General features: G+C 36.1%; 1 protein-coding gene across 7 annotated transcripts in view; it reads left to right on the forward strand.

Annotated features, from left to right (window-relative positions):
• The window catches only part of side (sidestep), a 90036-nt gene that overhangs the window by 56552 nt on the left and 12661 nt on the right, over nt 1-20823 (forward strand). For all 7 annotated transcript variants that reach the window (XM_069038075.1, XM_069038074.1, XM_069038076.1 and 4 more), the window contains 3 exons: nt 611-770; nt 11991-12284; nt 17064-17426. In XM_069038075.1, the coding sequence (XP_068894176.1) occupies nt 611-770; nt 11991-12284; nt 17064-17426 (817 nt within the window). The remainder of the gene's footprint in view (nt 1-610; nt 771-11990; nt 12285-17063; nt 17427-20823) is intronic.

Here is a 20823-nt window from a genome sequence, read left to right on the forward strand (position 1 = left end):
GCTGCTTTCACAGTTGTTGACTCGTGCACCTCAGTTAAAATTTGTTAAAATGACACTATTATTATGAAACAATATTATTATTTAGCATTTAGCATTATTAGGTATTACTCAAAAAATTATATTTTATCTTCGAGCGATCGCAGTGTCGCATTTTTCTCGCCATGAAAGCAATCCCAATTTTTTCTTATTACGCGTTAATACTTAAAAGCTCTTCATTGATCGGATCAGAGCTGATGTTCACTTTGTGAAGCACAAATTAATGAGCTTTAAAACGTTTAACGTTCTAATTTTATTAATTGGAATTTTTGTCAGACTTTCCAGCGACTGAAAAGTACAAAAAATAGACAAACATTCAATATTTCCATGCATACTTCACTTGCACAAATATTCCGCTTAGTTCAAATCCAAATTGCATTTAAAGTACAATTTCCCACAATGCGAAAAATAAAAAAGTGATTTATAATAATTTCCACAGAGTGCAGCTATTTTGTGACAGAAAAGTAGTCGGATGATATTTTTCATCGTTACAAACACAAGCAACATAATTGCGTCGTCATTTTCTAATTAAAAAAAATCGTTTCGCTAATTTAATTAAGCAATTTTTTACCAGGGACATCTCATTGCGTTTAATGAAAGCGGGGGAATCCAGCCCGTTGGCCACATCCTGACTCTCAGGTCCGTGAAGAAGAAGTCTCAGGGTCAATACGCCTGCTCCGCCGCGAACACCGAAGGAGAAACTTACAGCGCCCCCATCGAGTTAATCGTACAATGTAAGTAAACAAATTTCAGCGAGAAGAACCGCGGATGAAATTTAAGTAATGCTCATACTCACAATGATTAAATTTGGCCTGAAAGGAAAAATATAGGATCGCGAATGGAGAAACCTTCCCCAACGCAATTTGGCTGAGGTCCGTGAAAAATTGCAGGCATTTAGATTTACTTAATCCTGAAAGTTTTTCTGAATGTATTTCCTTTGTGTTTTTCATTTTGTTCTTCGGCATTTGTCAACTTCGAACGTGATTTAAGCGACGTATCGGCGGAGGGGTTTCATCGCTGCGGACGTTCTCCGACGCACAAGAATTTTTTTTTTTGTTGGGACAATATTAATTGCCGCGTACTGTGATACATTGCTGTCCGGTCGCATGTATGCCCAAAAAATTATTAAAATCTGGCGTATCCGTTTTGTCATCAGATAATTGGCTCGTAGATTTCAGGTGCGATCGGCGGACATACCGCACTGCGGAATTTTCGAATAACTGGATACGTTTCAAATAATGGTCTCATAAAATTTTGTCGCCGAGACATTTTGTTCCACAAATTTCACCGTTCTGCCAATTCAGTGTCTGTGATATTTTTTAAATGATTGGAAATTTATACCACGTGACGAGCTTGTTCTTTAAGCGACACTGTGTATATGCTTCAAATTTCATTCATAGTGCAAAATTAATTGTAAAACATGTGATCCTGTAAAGATTTGAATTGTCTCCTCTGTTAAATTTATTGCTCGTGAATCCTCATGGAACCTTTTGATCCAGTCTGGTTTCGGTCAGGTCTATAATAATACATATCGGGATGGTCAAAATGGAATGATGTCATCAGGCTTATGAAAAACATTTTCGAGTGTAATCTGTTAATCAACGATCGTTTTCCCGCTGAGGGTGGCATGTGCTCTGCGCCTGACCAGAGCTACTCGAGTATGATGGAGACTCCCCGACTACGAGAACCCCAAGGAATAAATAATGAATGAAACATCTTACTTGAAATTTATTTTGGAAAAGGTCGTCTTGGCAAGAACGTTTTCTAAGAATCTGGTGTGACGATATTGAAGTGCTTTGGTTGCTTAAAAATCTTTTACATATTTATTTTTTGAGACACTCTTTTAATTTCGGAAATGGCTAAATAGGAATCTCTGGAGATCTCGTGATTATAATAATTTGTCCAATCAGCATTGTGCAGGTATCTAAAGATGACCTTGACGCTACAGAGTGTTAACCTCCGTCTGTGCAAGACTGGCGTCACCATTTTGCTACAAAATTCCCGAATAATTGGTTTTCTCAAAGATATGTTTGAAAACGATGAAGCGTCAATTTGAACATTTGTTTCAGATTTATTGTATGTATCACAAAGGGAATTTGAAATTCTACAGCTGGAATGGCAAGCTCAGAGACAGAGGGAACCGTTGCAACACTAAGGGGTTTTATGTGTCTCCCTAATAACAATAAGAATTTAATATAATTTTCAAACCATTCCTGAAATCTTTTATGACTCCCGCGGCATTAGAGTCGGAAACTTTTCATTGAAAACCGCTGTATATGTGTTACCAAAGCACACATCATTTTTATATTGTGGACTCCAGAAGTCTGCGGCAAAATAAATTATGAACTTGGAGTACACAAAAGTTTGGTTAGAACAATAAAAGTGCACTCGGGTCCCTCTTTGCGCTCTTTACAATTTACCACTTCATTTTTAGAAAAATTAAATTTATTCAACTTTGACGTATTAACCTTCTATTTAATTCTGTTGGTTGTTTTTCGTAAAAATTAGTCAGCTCTTGCAACCAGGGCTGGCTTTTAAAATTAAATCAACCCGAGTTCTCTACTTTTCATAGATTTGATGTTGCAAACTATGTTAGCTTCGACTGTTTGGGTGAAAAGAGTTTTATCCAATTAACTTTTTAACGTAAAATACATAATTTTTCGTTTTTATTTCTTTTATGAAATTTCGGATTTAAAGTCGAAATCTTATTGTTATGAGGGGCGATGCGGAGATTATGAAACAATTCACAGGACACCCGAGGATGGAGGCAGAACCGAGGACTCCACGGTATAATATTACAAGTATGCGTTGTCGTATTTTTGTAATTTGAGGCCTGTAGAGATGGAGTGGTGCAAATTTAGAAAATTTAAGCGACGTTCACAGTAAATTACTCGAAACGGTTAGTGCCTTGTTACCATGTATAATTTCGCAGTTTGCGTGCAATAAAGTCTTAATTAAAATGAGATAAAACCCTGACGGACCACGATGGCATCCGGAAGTCGTCACAAAGGTGTGCAGAAGCGGAGACAGCCGGAGCAATAATTACTGAGTGCACAGTAAAAAAGGCAGTCGTCATTAAACAGCAACAAGGGATTTATCGAGCGCAGCTGCTTGAGGTTCAACTGATCATAGAAACGTAAATTACAACCTGTGTAGAAACTCTAAATGCCAAGCAATAGTCTGCATAGTTGGATTACAATGGTTCGATTTCGAGTAATACTCGAATAACAATAACGATGTCGATTTTAATCACAGAACAGATGTCGAATATCGAGACGTCGACGTTTCATTATCTCCAACATCCGGGGCAATACTATAAAGGTAATTTAAGTACTCGCTGAACTGCTAGTGGTTTAATTAATTTTCAATCCAGGCTAACAATAACCTGGAATCGAAAATATTTATCCCGGGTCTTCCTTTTTGAGAGCGATAAATTCTGCAGCAGCACCAATTGTTGCAACGAGTGAAGAAATCAATATTTCGAAATAAATTAATATTTCATGTTTTGTAATCCACACTCACAAAATTATCTCGTCGAATTACACTAGAACTTTTTTTCTTCAGATAATTTTCTGTTTTGATAATTCAACTGATCGACCGATCTTCAGCCCCACGAGTCCTCCGTAGGTCGTATTGAATATGCTCCTCCGGTTTCACGAGTCATGTCATCGATTATTAAATTCATATTTTATGGAAGATTATGATGAATGAATGACGCATGAATTATATTCTGGATTGTAATTATGATATGATCTGTATAAGTGTATCAAATTTCCTTAGTGTTGTTTGTGTGGTATAATTCTAAATAACGAATTAAAGCAGCACTTCCTTAATTGAATTCACCTTGAATAGGGTCACCAGAAAAGGGCCACAATCTTCCGCTTATTACACACCATCTCATCCTTTCACCGAGAAAAATTAACTTTATCTTAAATTGCTGCGAGTTCACCGGAAATTACACATTTTTTTTCTGGGCGACAGAGCAACTGCTTAAGCAGCTGGATGAGCCAATAAAACTGCTATTCTAACGCATTTTGAACGAGAATAATGTGTCAATCAAGCAGTCGGATCGGAAAACCATCCGAACGAATATTGTAATTTTCTGATTTGAACGCTTTCCACGTCGACTGCTCTGCACTAATGTATTTGTTTGTTACCGCCGTTGAGTCGCGAAATTGCCAGAAACATCTATGGAGGTTAATTGACTGTAATTGGCAATCGAAGTCGTAAAAGGAGAATTTCTTATTTGGATTCGTCGATCTCAATCTGAAAACGTGTCCACACTAGACCAATTTGTTTGTTCAATTTATTCCCTCAGACAAAAATATATTTCATTCGCATCTTTATACAAGTTACATCTTCCACTATGATTCCTAATAACAGTTGCTTTATGAAAACATTCAAGTGTGTTTGTTAACTCTTTTTCTCTTTGGCATAGAAGCAAAAATTGAAACAATTTCATTTCTCGACATAATCATCCAAGGCACTTCTACATTTGGCGAAATGTCGCCTCGAGTCATCAATTAATTTACGTTACTATTTCTTTGTATTTTGGAAATAGACTGTACTCACGAGATTCTAGAAATAAATTGTCAGCTCTTGAGAAAAATATTTTCAAATAAAATATCTATATGGTGTTAGTAATTGGACCTATATTATTCAAGATGAGAATATAGTCTCTCAAATACATACCTTCAAATGATTTGACATCGCACCAAAAATTATCAAAATTTATTCAACAGTATTCACAAAAGTGAATATCGTAGGATTACTTCGAAAGAACTTATGATGTTACTTTGACAAGATGTACTCTTAGAGATTGCCCACTATTTCTGGATCACGCTGTATAATAAATTGACCTAGACCCCGACGATACAATAAATAACCTTCCTTGTTGGCTTGATAAACACAGCACAAAGTTTATACGTTTGTGTTTGTTGATTTAATAAGAACTTTATTTGTAAACCGTGTAAATATTGCAAACCAAAATGTTTTTTTTTCTATTTTGGTCAACAGAAAGGTTGTTTGGATTATGCTTTCCAACAAACAACCAGTAAACATTTTTTTCGAAAATGTGTCTGTTTTCAGTTAGGTCAAATAAAAAATTACCAAATTAGGTAAAAGGTGAAAGAGTAAATTTTACGGCAAAAACTGCTTTATTCAAACATTATGAAACATTTCTTGTTTTGGAGCCATTTTCCATGATGGCCAACATCAAAACAAAATAAATAACAAAAATGTTATTCAATTATTCGAAAAAATCGAGTGTTTTTAATGAACGAATGTAACGACGGAAATGAGCGAAACATGATCCATATTAATATTCATGAAATTTTGCTGCTTTCGTATCAGTTTCTGTTTAATTCGGATATTCTATATCTTTCGTCGAAATTGTTATTTTGATTGTCTCTGTGGTTGCCTCTCTGAAATAAAGATTTTTATTGCAATTTTTTACTTAAAACAATATTATGTATTTGTACATTTCGAAACCTTAGGTTCAAGTAATCATATTCACATTCTTCGAAAAAGCTCTGTTATTATTATGCTTCCTCCCGCAGGATCTCTCTCAGACACGAAACATAACAACTGCTCTCTACTTATGTCAATAAAGCAACTACCGATGAACTCCTTTTGACCTACACATGTTAACAATTATTAATTATGTCGCGAGTGCTGCACCAAATTGCAATTTTTCTCCATTGGAGTAACATTGTGGATCCCTCCCGAACAAATGCGGCGAGATAACAACACGGCTGGTTTTATGTTAAATACGCATTTACGTACAATATGTTACACCGCGATGTATTTTGGTGGCCGTCCACTCCGTTCAGCTGCACACCCTTTGGCTCCAACCGCCCCCATACATGTGGCGTGTTAGGCAGCGTGTGGCAGCCGCAACCGTTCGATTCTCCCCATGTCTTCCAAATGGCTCTAGTTGCGCCACCGGAATTCACACACCATCGATACACTCGCTATAACTGGAAACGGAACCGTGCCAAACCCGGATTTAGATAAGCGGGCGGCGGAATCTTTATTCATCAAAGCGTGGTAGATCGCGGGGAGGCGTCCGGAGAGAACTTTGGAAGATTTAAAAAAATAATAGGCCATAAAATGGGAAAATTGGGAAATATGGAGAGGACGAAACATTCGGAGCGTTTGTTGCAAAAATGTCCTTCTAAATGCAATGTTCAATATGAGCAACAAATACACAGTTTTGCAATTACCTGCTACACACATTCTCGTTTAAATGCCCCGTAATGTCAAAATAATTAAATTTATATTTAGTATTTTAAGTGTTTAGATTAACTCACCTATTTATATTTATGCTGTACCTAATGATATAAGTCGTTGCTTATGGAATTCTTGAAGGAAAACAAAAATAGAACATTCTTAGAGGGTCCTAAATCACTTGAATAAAATCTTTTGATGTGAATATGAAAGGAAGTTCCAACCTGATGCCCGTTTGCACCAAGCAATGCTTAATCTTAAGTTGTAGATTTCATTTGTACTGCTACCATTTCTCTTCCTAAACATGTTACGAATGACTTAACTTTAAGCCCTAAAGTAAGACCTTGATTGTAAGTAATGGTTCGCACATGCGTATAAAGAACTAGGAGCGTGTTTCTGTTTTGTTTTGTTTATAGGTTAAACGGGGTTATTTATAAATGATTGTCCCATCGCAGTTGGCGTTGGTGACGTAGTTGAATGTGCCGCAAGCCTCATAACATGAGTGAGACTAGCCAATAGGTGGCGATACTGGCGGTAGTGGAAATCTGTCTACTAGTTTGTCTAACATTGAGAGGCTAGCGGCACATCCAAAATTTATGTGGGTTTTCAACGCCAACTGCGATGGGACAATCATTTATAATAACCCTGTATTTAATTTATGATAATTAATATGAGACTATTCTATACGTATTTTAATAATATGGGTAAATATAGAGAAATCAGCAGCGACAATATTCATGAAATATGTAGTAGATTTTGGATTCCCTCATCAAATTTACCGGGAAATTCAAATGCACAAGAAATGAAGATTTTAGAAATTGATCCATTTTTTGCATTTAAATTCTAATTCTTTCGACTACTCCTGTCTGATTTCCAATTCATTTTCCAGTACATTTCGTTTAACATTTCCATTTTCGTCTTCATGTTTTATTGCTTCCATTAGTTGGTTTTAACTATTTATGCAACAACGAAAACATTAGGTTGGAATCACGTTGGAATGACAGAGTTAGAGATTAGAATATTCTAGTTCCTGTCAAGTGCGGTTAATATTGCTACAACTTTTACCCTCTTACCATATTAATGAAGACTTAACCAATGCTTACACAAATGAAAACTTAAATCCCGTCAGTGCAAATGACAATTTAATTTAGATTTACGAGTAGTTCTAAAATTTTCTAAATATCTTGGAAATGAATCACATATTATAAACTACCAGATACATCCCAAAAAAAGTTTCCAAATAGCTGCCGTGATTTCAGCAATTCTTTTTTCAAATTTCTAGATTGGAGTACTTAATGAAGTACGTAAGGTTTAGATAATATTACCGAGGGGTCTCGCACTTTAAACTTCTATGTTTTTCAGAAGGTGATGGTTTTTGTGGCCAACCCAAATTATTTCTTCTGAAACGTATTGGCTTACGTGTCAAGGTCACGATGCATTTTTCAGTTCGGTATTTTTCCGGTGGTTGCACGCTTGCCTCGATGGTGAGTTCCGTTGAACCTTCTGCCGGCCAGCACGCATTAAAACAATTACAGACTCGTGTTGTTTGGTTAATTACTGATGTTTTGCTTGATTGCGCCCGTCTTATCAGCCACCATCTTGTGTTGAACGTAAAACAACAATCGAGGACTGGAAGCACTGCATGTTTTCTATCAGATTGAAAATACTTTAATTGCAGGAAATATTATTACGACGAAATAATTTTCGTTTCTTCGCTGTCCACGCCGAATCTCTTTCCTTATTTTTCTTTTATCATCCAGTGATGTAGCGCTCCCGACAATATTTCTTTCTGTGTTGCGTTTTTTTCCTGTAAGAAATGATAAATGCCGGAAAAGTGGGTGTGTGACAAAGTCTCATCATCTGCAGAGAAGTGATGCTGAGAACTGGAGTCACGAAGTGCATGTCGCAATAAATCCTACTTATTTATGAAACCAGAAAACTCGGAGGACACGTCTGTGATCGCGTTAAGGATATGCCGAGAATTGTCCTGGAAATCGTCACATGACAATACGAATGGGATAGTCGAGCATTTTGTCACCGCTGCATTAACAGACCATCTGTCACTTTCGTCCTGAATAATTGATTACTATTTTACCACCAAAACAAAACAAAAATATTTTGGCCTACTCAAGTAAATTATAGAGAAAACTGTTAGATCATGATTCTTTCAGGAACTTGAATAACAAACTATATACAGGAGTATACATATTTGATGAATTCTAGAGAAATGAGAAACGCCACATAAAGAAGTGAGTTTTTTGACGTGGTAGTGTGAATTTTGAAAAATATGAAAAGATTTAGAAAAGATGAAGAAATGGTCTGGTTTCAACAAGACAAGTAATGAAGATTACAGATGAGGTGATGAGATAATGAGATGAGATAGTCAAACTAAGTAATCTTCATTGCAATTTTCTGAAAACCAAAGAAAGGAAGAACTGAGTGGAGATGATAAGGAAGAATTGACAGATGGAGTCTTCAAGTTGATAACTCATTGTACTTTCTACTTTCAAAAAAAGTTCTACTTTATGTATTTGTTGCATAAATTACTATATTACCGTAAAAAAGAGCACTTGATAGTACTAATTAAAAGACAACAACATTGTTAATATTGGCGCAACAAAGTATTTATTACAATTATGCAATTTACCAAGTCATAAAAGTTTCAGACGATAAAAATATTTTATTTTCTAAAAGAAATCAGGCAGACCTAAACTGTTTTTTTTAAACAAAAAGTGAAAATATCAATATTAAAAGAGGAAGCTTACATACCAAAAATTCTATGAGCTTTCACTACAGCGTTTACAATGTCGTGTCGCATTTCTGTAGGTTTTATTTAAAATACTGAATAATATTTTCGAAGCATTTCTGTATTTGTCTTACCACTTTACTACTAGTTTTACTCGAGAATCCCCACAATTTTCTAGATGCTTCATCAATTTATTTTTAAAATTTTCAAATTTGATTATGACGAAGATTACCGAAATTACAATATTTTTGTTGTGTTTTATTAACAGCTGCATAATAACGATGTCGTGATGATTCAAGCAGACATGAAAAATCCGTTACATGCAAAACAATTTCCTTTAATTACCTGAAAAACGTTTGAAGAGTACATTTTTGTAGTTGGTCGATAACAATTTGTTTCTACAGGATTCTTGTCTTCAACGCAACTATCATTTTATGGGTATTTTTTCTTTTTTATTGCATTGCAGAAAAACATATTTTTTAGAAAATTTCTTAATAAGAATACCAACCATCATCAAAATAACAACTACATTAATAGATATAACGGGCCTTCAAATAAATTTATATTTAGAGTAACCTATGGAAATTCAATTGTTTGCAACATTTTTCCAGCGTAGAAAATAACACAAGAAACGTCTGACATTTTAACGAAATAAAATTAGGTTAGAAAATATTTTTAATTTTTGTAGTGCCTTCTCCCTATTCCCCCTCCACGAAATATGACAATATGAAATTGGGAAAAAGCTTACTCCATTCTTTATCTTGGTGAGTGGTCTTTGGGAAATTTTCAGCCGTCAAGTTGAATTTAGGGATTTTTGAAAATTCCAATGGAAAAGTGTGTTGGTAGTTGTTGAAAAATATTCAAATATTACAATAATGTACTTACAGATACAGAGACGCCGCAAAGTCTTTCTATTTATTATTTTCCTGGTTAAATTGCTCATGGTTCATATGGACCGAGACCACCGACACATAACCTCAAACGTGTCATCTTCATATCGCATCGTTTTCTAAAATTTTAATAACTTGCTTGGGAATTTCAAAATGTTCCAGACCGGCCACACACTTCCGGTCAAATTTGGTCCGGTTTATGGTTTAAGAATCCGGTTAATTTCTCACACCCAAACTTCTTTGCAATATTGCCCGGCACGGGACGGGAATAATGTTCGGTCGACGGCGACGGTCGGATTGACCGACGACGGACGCCGATAATTTTCATATCGGGAACGATTAAATTTAAGAATCGATGTGTACGGCTTAAATATTTACATTTTGCGACATAGGATTGTGAGATTTGAAGATAAATGCTTGACGAAGATTCTGAATTCGAATGACAGCGATGACAGTTAATACTTGATTTACACGACACACAAATTTGGTGAAAAAAGTAAAACTTACAAAGCTACCCATGGCTTGCTTGATTGCATCGACCACTCACCAAGATAAAGAATGGAGTATATGTAACCTGTGTAACTCCGGAGAATAATTGGTTACCTACAAAAATTATTTTACACTGTTAACAGAATTAGAATGTCGCCTACGCCTACTCTAAATATATATTTATTTGAAGGCCCGATATTTTTCCTACTTCAAAGCAAACACCTTTTAAAGCTGATTGTTTGTTTGACACTTACGACTTGTATTAGGTCCTTGACAACCATTAGCTTTAACTGATTTAAATTAATCAACATTATTTAGGTGTAGCTCCGTTGGATTGATGATAATGGGCCGTATCACGACACCCTTATTAAATTTAATCATTACTCTAATTACCAAGGTGACGAATTCATCTCTTTCTGGCAGGTTATAATTGCATAAATCTATATCGTTTTATGTTTACTTTAACCACGACTCTAGTTAACGGCAACTTTAATAACGGTGTCGTGATACAGCCCATTGTCCTTAACTTACATTCTGAAATGGTAAACAGCTTTACATTCGAAGTATAATGTAAATATGAAAATTAAACTAAAAAATGAATTATGTCATGAAAACAAGCTTTGCGTGATATGTAAAAACGAGAATCATATTTTAAGCTTGTTAATGTCTTAATTAGCAAAGAGAGATTTTTGTATGCTTTATGTTTTATTTAGACAAACAATTCTAGCTAAGTTTTAATAAACATTATAATATTCAGGCTTTAATGAAACCTACATTAATGAAGGTAGCAGCTAATTAAATTGCATATACAGGGTTATTCTAAATGATTGTAGTCGAAGTAGGGTGAAAACTGAATGTAAAATTTATGGTTGCCGCTACACATAAAAAAATCATCAAAATGATGTGTTAAATTGGGTGCAAAACAACTCAATATTTTTAAAATTGATTGTAGAACAACTCAGTATTTCTGGATTCAATCGTTAATTTAACAAAAATAAATAAAATCCTCATCACCGCACTTTTCACCTAAAAAATGACAGTGACAGCGACACAACTGACAGTTCACATGAAAGCGGCAAAAACGTAATAACATGGGCATGGCCTACTTCGACTACAATCATTTAGAATAACCCTGTACAATGATTACTTTTTAGGTTTTATTCACTCTATTCTCTTTTACTCTCACCCATCAGTGATAAAGAACCCAATTATATTATTTTACATTTTCCTTTATCTAAAACTTTGATTCTAAAATATTGCTCTAGCAGTTCTTTCATTTACTTTTCTGTACACAACAACTTTTCCTCGAACAAATAATTAATAAAAAAGAGAAACACAAAGCGTTACTCTTGCTGTGGAGCAGGGCACAAATTTCCGGAGTCGCTGGTATTTAATTTAGAAAAAGCGATACATCCCATGAAATTTTCAGGTCCATTGTCTTTTGATAATGTTTTCATGAGTGCTTATCCTTTCAGTTGCGGTGTATGCGCCTCAAATATTTACAAAATGGCTTTTGAATATTTAAAATTGCATTATAAACTTTGGATGAGCGAGCGAATTTTCCTGTTTAAAGGAAACTAAAAAAGGATAATTACTTTCAGACGCTCCCCGTTGCAAAAAGGGTTACGAGGTAATGAGGGTCGGGGTGGTCCCGTACGAGACGCTGGTCGTCCAGTGCCACGTGGAGGCCATCCCCGAAGTGGTTCGCTTCTCTTGGACTTACAACACCAGCAAGGGGGTCTTTCGCGTTCAAGGGGCTAAAATGCAAAACATCGAGGGCGTGTCGACGCTGCACTTCACCCCATCCACCGACGACTTGGAGTCGCTGTCTTGCTGGGCCACCAACGATGTGGGCAAGCAGGAAGCCCCGTGCTTATTCTTCATTGTACCTGCAGGTAAGATACAAATTATTGTATGTATTAATAATGAGCAAATATTTTCAAAGCGTTTGCAAACAAACCTGTGAGAAAACGTACGTCGTTTAAAAAATATTTAATGGAAATCTTCTGTAATGTTTCAAAGTTTATACACCTCGAAAATTTGATAATATAACTAGGAGAAATTTCATTACCATATTCGCATCTCGAAGTCTCATCCAGGCTTATGAATATTCAAACTACTTAACCCGTTAATTACTTACTTCACGAAAGCACTCAAAACCTCTAGGTGCAAATCTACCGAAAAACTATCGAGTTTATGGAGCCTTTATGGGTGAGAACTCAATTATTTATACACAAGTACCACTTCGTCATTGTCGCTGAACTCGCGACGGTATAAAACGCGAATTGAATTCAAGGGAAACAATTAATTATTCAGCGCCAGATCCTTCGATATCTTAATGGGAGAGAACACGTGGATATTGGCATCGTTAAGAACGTAAAATGGATGTGGTACAGACTGTCTTATTTCTAATTGATTTATTCCATTTCTCGCATACATTTAGAGTCCTGCCACAATGAAATCCATTTAATACGGGTACTAAACACATGAATAAGTGGCACGATTACACACACGATCGTAGCACGTGTTTTACTTCCACGCGTAAAACGTACTTTATACACAGGTTACGTACTTTATTTTTGCAACATCATTGTTCTTCTAAAATAATTAACTTGTAAATTTAGCAAAACCCCTCGTGTAATTATTGACCTCGCTGCGCTCAAGCAATATACCTATGTATTTATATTCAGGATGAAAAGATACTCTTTAGTTCCTTGTCATATAATATATGTACTATTAATTTATGTTATAAGATAAATAGTTTTTCTGTTGAGCTTCTTGAAAAAAACTGTGACAGGTCTAGTATATTTTTTTCCGCGTTAGCCTCGTCAGTATCTCTGCTTTATGTTTGGTAATGAGAATCAGTAATTGATGACGTGTACGTACGGTTTAAGTAACTTTGCTCTAGTTATGTAGTAAGATCAGTATTCAATAAGAAAATGTTGTCTTGTTTTGCGAGAATGAAAGCGATATATATGTTAAGGTTGGTCGCCCCATTGGAAACATATTCCCAGCGTGCACACAAAGGAGATCGTCCTTTGAATGCGGCCATCCCGTGAAAATAGGAGCTTATCGCGTATAAATTCGAACTAAAATAGGCATATTGGCACGTAATACGCGTGCGGAAGAGCTTTTAGTTGCTGGTTCTTACAAGGATCCGCACTCAGTCCATCTAACCATTGACCGTTAAAACTCACCATTACTCATCATGTGATCGTCGAACCCCTGTTTTCGCACCTCCGTCTCATACAATTCTAAACACGATTCGTTACAACGTCACAACCGCAACGAAATTGGCCCCATATTATCGCACCTCCCTTAATTTACGCCCCGATTTTAAAAGCTTACGTCCTAATCCTTCACGGAACCCGGAAAGTGATCCTTAATGAGGGGATTATTTAAATTATTCAGAGTTTATTTCATGTAAGAAATTCCGGCAGGGAGTGATGACAGAATGATGGGTTAGGTTAGGGCTTGCCGGTTTCCCCATCACTTTGCACTTTTGCAAACTTTATGAATAAAGCAAATATGCGAAAAAGGTTACAGTCGTGAGTTATTTTTTCGTCTTCTTTTTTTACTTGGCTGTAAATTGTCTGAAAGGGGAACAATATTTCTTTGGATGTTTCCTACAGAAATAATATATTGTAACAAGAACCTCGGAATTTATGCAATAATATTTCTATTTTATACCTGCAAGGGAGACATAAATTGTCGACTGAAACATAACCACATTAGATACCTAAGTAAAAGAGCGCGGGAACTGATGGCTGGAAGAAGTTATTTGGCAACATCTATCAATGAGATGGCCCACAAAAAATATATATTGTACCTACTGTTTAAAAATTAAACTTTATTTGTAGTAAAAACGTCAATCGTTGAGAATTCGACAAAACAACATCAGAAAAGGACATATGAATCCGCACCTCGATGGTTCTTAGTTTTCACTGTTTCAGTTATATAAACCAATTTTTTTCAGTTGGATTAATTAATAAATTTGGACAACCAAAGTCACCCACTCAGAGTCAAGCTTTTGATGTATTTGTTTGTTTACTAACGATGTGATATTGAGGATTATATACCCTCTACGTTCACCCCTTCCATGAGATATAATTCTTGAGACGCTAACAACACATGTATCGACATTCATCTTGAAGGCCACTAATGTACAAATTTGTTTTGGATTAGTTTTCTATGAGGTTTGTATCAGTTTTGTTCGATACATTAATCAATATTCGACAGAATGTTTATTCGACAACTTGTTTCCTGTTTAGTGGACAAAAATTGAAATTGAATTATTTATTGATAATGAACAGCTGTGTTCACGTGTGAAATAGTCTACCATTGTGTTTAAAATATTCATTAGTTTTAAATAAATGATGTAAACACCAGAACATAAATTATTTTAAAAATAGCAGTGATGTGATTTAACTAACCCCAACACTAATCCTTTTATTTTTATATTTAATCTGAAAAATAAGAAAATAAATATAGTCGTCCAAGAACTCTAACTAGATTCAGAAAGAAGAGGATTGTTATCAATTAGTCCAACAGTACAGGTGTTGGATTCTCTCATGGGGTGTGGCCTTGGAAATATCTGCGCGAAGGCGGAGCGATAAACCAGTGAAAAATCTGTAAATGAAAAGTGAAAACGTCGACTATTTTACATGCAAATGGACGAGAGAGAGACGACACTAACGTAACGAATGACGATGTTTTCCAGTCGGTTTGTAGCGCCTACTTGAGACCGATATTCGTCGTTTGCGCATATATGACTCATAGCCCATGAGAAAATCCAACACCTCTACTTTTCTTCCTCGTTTAAAGTGCAGAGCCGGTTTACAGCGATCTGCTTATTTATATTCATTACCTGCTTCTTTAATCAAGGAGTAAGGTTTCTAAATTATGTCTCTAACGCTCTTTCAAGCTAAAGTCGTCGATACGTCTATTTTAGAGGCACGTGGAAATTATGAGGAAGTGTCTGCAAAACATGCTTTGTAAAAAATTAGTTAGGATAGTAACTGTTGTAATAACCGTTGTCAAATTTAATTTGCTCCATTAGGGACAATTTTAAGTTGTAACTTAATTTTGAAATTAATTTAGCATTTAAGTACCAGAATTCCAGCTGGTAGATAGTGAAAACACCTGCACCCCAACAGCAGATAATTATGACGTCGACGCTGACTTTAATCCAGTGTTATCACAAGAACTTTAGGGCAGCGTGGAAGTGAAACAAAAAAGCTCAATTACATTAGAGGTGTTTATGTTTTCTCATTTAAACGGTAATTAATAATAGCGGATAAAAACCACCCTCATAAACTCGTTTAGCGTAAAATTCGTATTTGCACAATAATCGCGTGCGGTGTTGTTAAATCCCCGCAAGTATGCATTGTCTAGCCGTTAATCTCCGGAATGACAAGTTCTATATTCATTGTATCAAGTTTCCGGGTAATGCGCATATAATTCTCCGGTAAGATATAGGAAACAATTTCGTGCACTTAACTCAACCATTCCGGTTACAACGGGAGATGCAATTTCAGTAGATCGGTCCCGGAATAATGTTGTTAACAATAACAAATAAGGCAATCGTCACTGGAATTCTACGAAAGATGTGGAATGTTTTCAGTGGTGGTGATATTTTGTGCTTTGTAGCGTCAAGAGCAACAGTCGGTTGACGACGTGAAGTTGGTCGTACATCATGCGAAGAAACCGCACGAGAGTGTGGTGGATTTAGCAAACAACTTACTCCGGTGCAATTCCAATATGCACTGCTTGAAACTTGCTGTTGCCACTCCAGCCAGCTGCACGGGGGATGATGCATATCGGATGTTAATTATTAAACAGTGTTAATGTCAGTGCGGAGATGTGGGGAGGAAGTCGCAATTGCACCTTGCAAATTACTGAGCGTAATTTACCAAACGCAAATTATATATCTACAAACAAGACAGTTTTTTCTTGTCGTGGAAGAAATCATTCAACAAAATTCACTATTTCTAATTTAACGAATTTAATCAACATTGGTAGACGTAGCTGATGAACCATTGAGAAAGAACGTAATTTGTCTTTCGAATTTTTTATTATTGAAAAAACTCTAAATTTAATACAAATAAGTTGATCTTCATTCAGAGTAGGTCTTTTTGTGCTTCGCCCAGTTGGCAACCTCAACTTCGTCTCGGTCTTCAATTTCTGGGCTCAGCACAAAAAGACTCACTTCTACTCTTAATGATATAATGTACCATTTGAAACGATCACGTTTAATTATAATTAAATAAATATTAGAAATATTTTTTTAGATTGAACTGTTTACTATGTGACCTCTTGGGGGTTGCTGGTACCATTTGCAGAAGTGATGTAACTGTAAATTAATTTTGATGAAACCAACAACCTATTAAATAAGTTTTACGCCAACATTCCGACGATTTATATAAAGTTTCCATTTAGCAGGGATACACTCGTCTACCAGTCGTTTTAATGTATTTATCCTGTCTAAAATCATTCCCACATTCACTCGAGTTCTTATTCCCACGCTGCAACCCCGACCCGCTTTCCTCGTCCTTGTGTCTTTCACGCAGCCATCCCGTCTGCAAGACTGCAAAATTTCCCTGATAAGTTTGAATTACCCGTTAAAGAAGCATGTGTGTAGGAAAGTTGTCTGAAACTTGACGCTTTGTTTCCAGAGGCTCCGGAATCTCCGAAGCACTGCATGCTCGGCAACGCAACACATGGGGGCTTAGAAGTGGCGTGTGTGGCGGGCGACGATGGCGGCCTCCACCAAAGTTTCGTATTGGAAGTTAGCGACATTTCCATACCGGTCCTGCCGCCAGGTGTGACGACGCTCAGCGACCAGGGGGAGCACTCCACGCCGCTGTACCGCGTCCTGGGGGAGAGCCCCATGTTCCGGCTGCACAGCCTGGAACCGGGCAAGGAGTACCAGATCGTGGTGTATGCCGAGAATGCCAAGGGCAGGAGCCAGCCGCCTGTGCTCCTGCCCAGTGTCAGGGTGGAGGTCGAAGTTCCGGCTGATACACTTCATGAGACCGGTAAGTCCCGCGGGATCGGCTTAATTTAATTAACGAAGACGCTAACAATAACGGAATGTGCTTCCCGCATGTCTACTGCGAGGGTTAATTTCAAACGGAATGACCTACACGTGTTTTCTCGTGTTTAAAATTGCCGGGCCCTGGAGGGTTCCGGTGCTTGTTATTAGGGTCATGATTTTCTGGAGGAGATACTATTCCACGTTGTGTTGAAGTTTTGATTGGCAATGTAAAATCTTTGTCTGTGCTCGCTTCTCAACAATATTCACTCCAAAAAATACTTCTGGTGGTAACGTTTAAATCACAAACAAGACAAACAAAATAAAAGGGTGGTTTAACATTTATTGTTGCTATCGTAGAAACAAAAATCTAAAAAATTAACCTAAAACACTAATTAATTTGATGACGAAACTGAAGTGTTTTGATGTTCTTAGGAAAGAATAGTTATTTGTGTATCAAGGCCAAAAAGTCGGAGTCTGAGTTTTTGGGCCGAGGCGCAGTCGAGGCTTGAAAACAGGCGAGGACAAATGGCACTTTTTGGCAGAGGTGATATTGAAATTCTTTGCCATCAGATCTCACCCGGATTTTAGTGATAAGATTGAGGGAAATTACAATTGCACCGAATTTTTCAATTAACATTCAAAACAATTTAAACGTTTTCCAATTACAAAATAAACGAATTAATTAATTAATCATTTTAATGAGGTGCTCATTGTAGGGATTATTCGTGAAAATACAAAAGTATAAAATTAATAACCTCATTTTATACAAACGGCCGGATCTCCTTATTTCAAACTTTATATATTTCCGGTGTTTAATTAAATATTTTATTACATCATTCCTCGCATTTTTATTAACATTGTAGGCTCTCCAGGCAATTTCTATTTGTTTAAGATTCATTACAGTGTAGCAACTCCCGAGCTTGGGAGACACTAGGCAATTTTTCAATATAATACAAAGACAAATTAAACCACAGACTGCTCCTTGACCGTCCTCAAAGACAATTTCGGTATAAAACCGTACCCTTGCCATCTGTAATTTCAGGGGAGTCCCATGGGCGCCAACTCCGTAGATTACACTCATAAATTTGTTTTATAACACTAAAACTTCATCAAATTAACAAAGAACATTACTTTTATGTCGCGCACATAGCTCGAGGACTTTCGTCAAATTGGTGACGTCCTGCTTATATTAGGACTCAGCTGACGAGACACCAAGACTGGCTGGCATGTCATTTTTCCGCGAAGAATAACAAAATAAATTGGAAAAAGTCGCATTATATTTCGAAATGGGTACATGTTCTCCTGTGTTTAGACGAATATTTCGTTGTTATTGCGAATAGGTGAATACCTCGACTGAAATATGGCATCGCAGAAAGTTTGCTCTCGAATCGAAAAATTAATTTTTCTGTTCAAACCCAAATTAAAACTGTTTCGTTTTCGGTTGAAAATTAATACTTTTTGCCGTTTGGAAGGCAACAATGCCTCGTGAAGCATTGTGAAAAATGATCGCAGCTGCAGCAAGGCAAATATGACTTTTATTTTGTCCGTATTATATTGATTTACTGGTTACATTTAAATTACATTAGTCAAATGAATACGATAATTATAAACGAGAGTGAATAACGATGTTATTTGTGCTATACAATTCTCGAACATCCCCCCTTAAATGTATTCCATAAATTGTAAATTTATGTACAGAGGTGTAGCAAAAATATTTTTTGCAAAAATTATCTCCGTGAGACACTCGTACTTTGCATTAGCCAAGCAGTGAGCAACATCGCAATAAAAAGTGAGAATTTTTATTGATGTGATCATAATAAGAAGTGGGATTAGCACTCTGAGCCTATGTCAGTGAATACACCTAATCATAAAGATGTTGGCGTTTTCCTTCCTATTATTTCAATCCCTTGCTTTTTACGATCCTTATCCCAACTTATTTTTTATATTTATATGTTCCATAAAAGGCTGACGTATGAGAGAGGAGTTTTACAGTTTTGTGGCCCACTTTTTGCAGAAAACCAACTTCAGATTTAACATGGAAAACGCTGCGGGGAACTTTACTTGTACTTACCCTAACAGGTAGTGGCATAAATTCCGGAATGTCGGTTTTCCCTTTTAAACATAACAGTAATGCGGCCCGGGATTACAGCAACATGAAACCGAGAGACATTCAGAGTAAGTTCTTCAGTCTGTGGATTTTGCTAGTACGTACTAAAATATTGTTATGGAGTGCAGATTTTATAATTTATTTGTTCAAAATGGAGTGGATCATAACCTGATCGCCAGCAAATGTGAATCCGAAGTAGTAGTAGTAGTAGTAGTTTTTATATTGAGAAATATAGTTGTATAGGTGTTCGATTTTCTCATGGGCTATGAGTCATATCTGCGCAAACGACAAATGTCGGTCTCAAGTAGGCGCTACAAACCGACCGGAAAACATCGTCATTCGTTATGTTAGTGTCGTCTCTCTTTCGTCTGTTTGCATGTAAAGTAGTCGACGTTTTTAGTTTTCATTTACAGATGTTTCATTGGTTTATGCGCCTTCGCGCAGATATTTCCAAGGTCACAGCCCATGAGAGAATCCAATACCTCTAACAATAGTGAAATGACTTGACCTGACCTGACCCGCTCAGGTTTTAAAACTTGTAAATATAATTATAAATTTTACTTACTTAAAACAACCTCTGGTAGTGGGGATTGCACAGTAGTTTTTTTTTTTTTTTATTTATTAATACATAATTGAATTAACAGGGCGCTATAGTTATCTTCTTTTAAGACTTACTTGTAATCCTAACCAAAATATTTTTTTCTTCATCCATTTGTTATAATTTTTTCAATTGAGTTTTAAATAAAAGCAACAATTAATTTTAATTTATTGATATGGTATATTTTGTATTGAATTGAGATATAAATCTACTTGAAAGTAAAACATTACAAACCAATTTCGATTGTGGAATCTTCCTACTGGTGAAATCTCAACTCCAAAAACTAAAACTAGAAATAGTTAGTTCACAAGTAAGTTACATGAAGTTTGCTGATAGCTGCTTTGAACTTATTTAGGGTTATTGAGGTTGAACGTAATCGTTTCAGGATTTGACTGATATTGTCTTGTACCTGTTTGCTGGAGATTATTGCATCAGACAACGTAAGACTATTTGGAATTTGTACATCACTGACTTGGGGAACTTTCTAGTTATTCCAGTTATTTGCTATTAGCGTCTCATCTTCTCTTATTAAAAAACCATTCCTTCAAAGTCGCAATTGATTGAAGAATAGAATCATTACGTTTTTCCCCTTTTAAGTGTAAATAGATTTAAATAAATTTCTTCGACGTTTCTTGTAGGACTACTCACTTAATTATTGGCGTCTATTGTACACATAATTAATAACGTTTATCA

This window comes from Tenebrio molitor, chromosome 2, assembly GCF_963966145.1.
Source record: "Tenebrio molitor chromosome 2, icTenMoli1.1, whole genome shotgun sequence".
In the NCBI taxonomy this organism is placed as follows: domain Eukaryota; kingdom Metazoa; phylum Arthropoda; class Insecta; order Coleoptera; family Tenebrionidae; genus Tenebrio; species Tenebrio molitor.